At 46.4% G+C, this 5,000-nt stretch overlaps 2 protein-coding genes and 1 long non-coding RNA gene across 3 annotated transcripts in view; 2 read left to right on the top strand and 1 right to left on the bottom strand.

The window, feature by feature from the left end:
* LOC142471339 (uncharacterized) overlaps nt 1–5,000 on the bottom strand; it is a 60,696-nt gene that overhangs the window by 47,290 nt on the left and 8,406 nt on the right. The window lies entirely within an intron of this gene.
* On the top strand, nt 380–2,427 carry LOC142471271 (zinc finger protein RFP-like). The gene is made up of 2 exons (XM_075578083.1): nt 380–668; nt 816–2,427. The coding sequence occupies exons 1-2, from the start codon at nt 408–410 to the stop codon at nt 1,980–1,982; spliced, it is 1,428 nt and encodes a 475-aa protein (XP_075434198.1). The 5' UTR covers nt 380–407; the 3' UTR covers nt 1,983–2,427.
* The window catches only part of LOC142471239 (E3 ubiquitin/ISG15 ligase TRIM25-like), a 1,689-nt gene continuing 302 nt past the window's right edge, over nt 3,614–5,000 (top strand). Inside the window, 2 exon segments of the mRNA XM_075578044.1 lie at nt 3,614–4,280; nt 4,282–5,000. The exon segment at nt 4,282–5,000 is cut by the window's right edge and continues 302 nt beyond it. Coding sequence (XP_075434159.1) covers nt 3,648–4,280; nt 4,282–5,000 — 1,352 coding nt within the window. The 5' untranslated portion in view covers nt 3,614–3,647.

The raw sequence follows: 5,000 nt of genomic DNA, 5'->3' as shown, positions 1-5,000 counted from the left end.
TGTAGAGACAGACGGGGATACTATAAGCTCACGGGTATATAGTCTGGTATAGAATTAATTACGTACGTTCCTCTCAATGCTCATCTTATGTGTTAGTGGGTCCCCATGTACTGCAGGAACATGCTGAGGTGTATAACACACATCTGACTTAAAAGTTTACTTAACCCCTGAAGTGCAACACCTAACACATGTCACCAAACACCTCATGTGAGCACAGATAGGTAACATGCTGCATATTCTTTTAACTACTCTAATTCCTCATGTTATATACTGCAGCCAGGAACTTACAGGGTTAATAGTCTGAGTAACAAACTCCCCGTCCCCCTGTGTGCTGAGAAGGGAAACGCCCCACTGGTTATATGAGAGAAAGGAGATGTAAGTTTTGTTATCTGTTGCGGCTTCCAAGCATGGCGTCTGCTGATCTGAGAGAGGAGCTAACCTGCCCCATCTGCCTGAGCATTTATACCCAGCCTGTAACGCTGAGATGTGGACATAACTTCTGCCAGGGCTGTATTGGGAGTGTGTTGGATACCCAGGAGGGATCTGGACTTTATACCTGTCCTGAATGCAGAAAAAGGTTTCAGGAGCGTCCTGCACTGCAGAGGAACCTGAAGCTGTGTAACAGAGTGGAGCGTTTCCTTTCTACTCAGCCAGAACAGGAGGAGGCTGTGATCTTCTGCACTTACTGTGTTACCTCCTCTGTACCTGCTGCTAAAACATGTCTGCATTGTGACGCCTCCCTGTGTGATATTCACCTAGAGAGACACAGCAAGTCAGAGGAACACCTCTTAACTGAGCCAACCACTTTGTTAAAGACCAGGAAATGTCCCGTCCACAAGGAGATCCTGAAGTATTACTGCACTGAGGATGCTGCCTGTATCTGTGTGTCCTGCTGTGTGTTTGGGGAGCACAGGGGACACCAGGTGGAGTCGCTGAATGAGGCCTCTGAGAAGAAGAAGGATAAACTGAGACATGTTCTGGAGAAACTGACCTCAGTGAGAGAGGAGACTGAGAAAAGAGCCCAGAGTCTGCAGGAACGCAGGAGAGAAGCGCAAGAAAAAGCAGCTGGGGTCATAGACCGGGTCACTACCCTGATTAGGGTACAGCTGGAAGTCCTAGAGAAGCGAGTCCTGGATGAGATCCCCAGGCGGGAAGAGCAGGTTTTTCTCCGAGTCTCTGATCTAATCCAGCAGCTGGAAATAAAGAAGGACGAGCTGTCCAGGAAGATACTTCACATTGAGGAGCTGTGCAACATCACTGATCCCTTAACTGTCTTACAAGGACGGGAATCAGACAATGCTGACTTCTGTGATGCTGAGGAGGGAGATAATGAGGACAGAGAGAGAGAGGATAATAAGGTCCCTGCTGTAGGGGATTTGTATGAGGTTCTGATCCCACAGACCGTCCAGAGATTAGCTGATATTGTGACTGATCTAAAAGCAAAGAGCAGGATCTATGTGCAGGAGGCTTCAGACATATTACTGGATGTAAATACAGCGGCTAATAATGTATCTGTATCAGGTGACCTGAAAACTGCATCCAGCTCAGGTAGAAACAAGTTACTCCCAAATACACCAGAGAGATTTAACTATTTTCAGGTTTTAAGCACCAAGAGTTTTTCCTCAGGACAACATTACTGGGAAGTGGAGATCAGTGAGGGCTGGGGGGTAGGGATTTCCTATCCCAGTATAGAAAGGAAAGGATATCATTCCCGCATAGGATATAATAATAAGTCCTGGGGTTTGTTTATGTGGAATAATATTCATACAGTGACACATGACTCAATACGTACACAGATATATCCCGAGTCTCCCTTGCAGAGATTGAGAATATACCTGGACTATGAGGCTGGGCGGCTGTCCTTTTATCAGCTGGGTGACCCGTTCAGACACTTACACACCGTCACTGCCACCTTCACTGAGCCTCTCCATGCTGCGTTCTGGGTATGTGGTGGTGGTGGTTGGGTCAGAATCAGGAGCTAGGAACACTGATCCCGGCCCAGCAGGGGAACCCATAGAAATAGTATATATAATATAGTACATAGAAATAAGAATATACTGGGAGGATTCAGTGAGCGAGGGAGAGAAAAGGGGACTATATCTCATGTATTAATCAGTTACCCAGAGGGGCCCCTTCAGCACTTTGCAATATATATATATATATATTATCTCACATACCTGTCCTGGGAATATCTGATTGCTTTAATTTTTGTTTAGTTCCTGTTCTGGGAGCGAGCGTATAGAAGTAATATAGGAGCGTATACCCATTACATATATATGTTTGTGCTGTGTCAGTAAAGGGAAATGCTTTATAATATAAGAACTGTATGATGCAGAATAACATATTCCTGCTTCTCCCTGAGAATGTTTGTCAGACAAGTGTTTATCTCACCGCGTCTCTCATCTCATTTAATAAATGTTATCACAATATTTCTAGGTGTGTGATACTGTAAAGAGATGTGTCAGTTCCCCGGATATAACTCTGCCGCTGATTTATTTTGGCCCTAGGTGGGACGGCATCTTTAAAGGCGCGTGGGATAATAATATAATATCTGATAGTCTTATTAATCTTGTCACCTCCCAATGAGCGTTTATTCTATTCCTGTTATTCTGCTGTGTGCAGGTGATTCCTGCCTTTCTTGTTATGCTGCAGCATATAATGTGTAGTGGGGATATCTGCCAAACATTTACGTTTCATAGGGATAAAACCTGTCCTGTTCAGAGGAAATAATGGGGTTACTGTCCCATGATTTAATGTGTATATTATTTCCTGAGATATTAGAGAAAAAGCCTCTACTGCCCTGTAACATTCCCCTTTATCCCTTTTACTTGTTATTTACACACAAACCGCTTCAAACCTATTACAGAAAAAAGGCAGCTTTGACTAAACCCTTAATCTGTTAAACATGCTGCTGGTAACCTCCAGGCATCTCTCTGCTGCTCCTAGTAATGTTACTGGGTCCCCGTGTACTGCAGGAACATGCTGCGGGTAACCTCACTCCCTCTCACTCAGCTTCCTCCTCCAGGCATCTCTCTGCTGCTCCTAGTACTGTTACTGGGTCCCCATGTACTGCAGGAACATGCTGCTGGTAACCTCACTCCCTCTCACTCAGCTTCCTCCTCCAGGCATCTCTCTGCTCTCTCCTAGTACTGTTACTGGGTCCCCGTGTACTGCAGGAACATGCTGCTGGTAACCTCACTCCACTCACACTCAGCTTCCTCCTCCAGGCATCTCTCTGCCGGCTCCTAGTACTGTTACTGGGTCCCCGTGTACTGCAGGAACATGCTGCTGGTAACCTCACTCCACTCACACTCAGCTTCCTCCTCCAGGCCTCTCTCTGCCGGCTCCTAGTACTGTTACTGGGTCCCCATGTGCTGCAGGAACATGCTGAGGTGTATAACACACAGCTGACTTAAAAGGATACTTAACCGCTGAAGTGCAACACCTGTCCTATGTCACCAAACACCTCATGTGAGCAGAGATAAGTAACATGCTACATATTCATTTAACTATTCGTATTCCTCATATTGTATACTGCAGCCAGGAACTTACAGGGTTAATAATTAAGTCTGAGTAACAAACTCCCCGCCCCTGTGTGCTGAATAATAAGAGAATGTAAGTTTCGTTTCCTGTTGCTGCTTCCAAGCATGGCGTCTGCTGATCTGAGAGAGGAGCTAACCTGCCCCATCTGCCTGAGCATTTATACCCAGCCTGTAACGCTGAGATGTGGGCATAACTTCTGCCAGGGCTGTATTGAGAGTGTGTTGGATTCCCAGGGGGCATCTGGACCTTATACCTGTCCTCAATGCGGAAAAAGGTTTCGGGAGCGTCCTGCAGTGCAGAGGAACCCAACGCTGTGTAACAGAGTGGAGCGTTTCCTTTCTACTCAGCCAGAGCAGGAGGAGGCTGTGATCTTCTGCACTTACTGTGACTCCTGTGTACCTGCTGCTAAAACATGTCTGCATTGTGAAGTCTCCATGTGTGAAAAACACCTAAAGAAACACAACAAAGCAGTGGAACACGTCTTAACTGAGCCAACCACTTCCTTAAAGAACAGGAAATGCCCCGTCCACAAGAAGCTCTTGGAGTATTACTGCACTGAGGATGCTGCCTGTATCTGTGTGTCCTGCTGGGTGTTCGGGGAGCACAAGGGACACCAGGTGGAGCCGCTGAATGAGGCCTCTGAGAAGAAGAAGGTGAAACTGAGACATGTTCTGGAGAAACTGACCTCAGTGAGAGAGGAGACTGAGAAAAGAGCCCAGAGTCTGCAGGAACAGAGAGAGAGAAGTGCAAGATAAAGCAGCCGGGGTAACAGACCGAGTCACTGCCCTGATTAGGTACATCAGGGAACAGCTGGAAGTCCTAGAGAAGCGAGTCCTGAGTGAGATCACCAGGTGGGAAGAGCAGGTTTCTCTCCCAGTCTCTGATCTAATCCAGCAGCTGGAAATAAAGAAGGACGAGCTGTCCAGGAAGATACTTCACATTGAGGAGCTGTGCAACATCACTGATCCATTAACTGTCTTACAGGGACTGGAATCAGGCAATGCTGACTTCTGTGATGCTGAGGAGGGAGGTAATGAGGACATAGAGAGAGAGGGTAATAAGGTCCCTGCTGTAGGGGATTTGTATGAGGTTATGATCCCACTGACCTTACAGAGATTAGCTGATATTGTGACTGATCTAATAGCAAAGAGCGGAATCTATGTGCAGGAGGCTTCAGGCATATTACTGGGTCTAAATACAGCTGCTAATGATGTATCTGTATCAGGTGACCTGAAAACTGCATTCTGGTCACAAACAGACCAGTTACGCCCGGATACACCAGAGAGATTTAGGGATTATCAGGTTTTAAGCACCAGGAGTTTTTCCTCAGGACAACATTACTGGGAAGTGGAGATCAGTGAATCAGGGTACAGGTGGGTAGGGATTTCCTATCCCAGTATAGAAAGGAAAGTACGTCAGTCTCTCATAGGACGTAATAAGAAATCCTGGGGTTTGCG

Source organism: Ascaphus truei, chromosome 20, assembly GCF_040206685.1.
Source record: "Ascaphus truei isolate aAscTru1 chromosome 20, aAscTru1.hap1, whole genome shotgun sequence".
Lineage (NCBI taxonomy): Eukaryota > Metazoa > Chordata > Amphibia > Anura > Ascaphidae > Ascaphus > Ascaphus truei.
The sequence above is the reverse complement of the archived record's forward strand: the minus strand, read 5'-3'. Positions and strand labels throughout refer to the sequence as shown.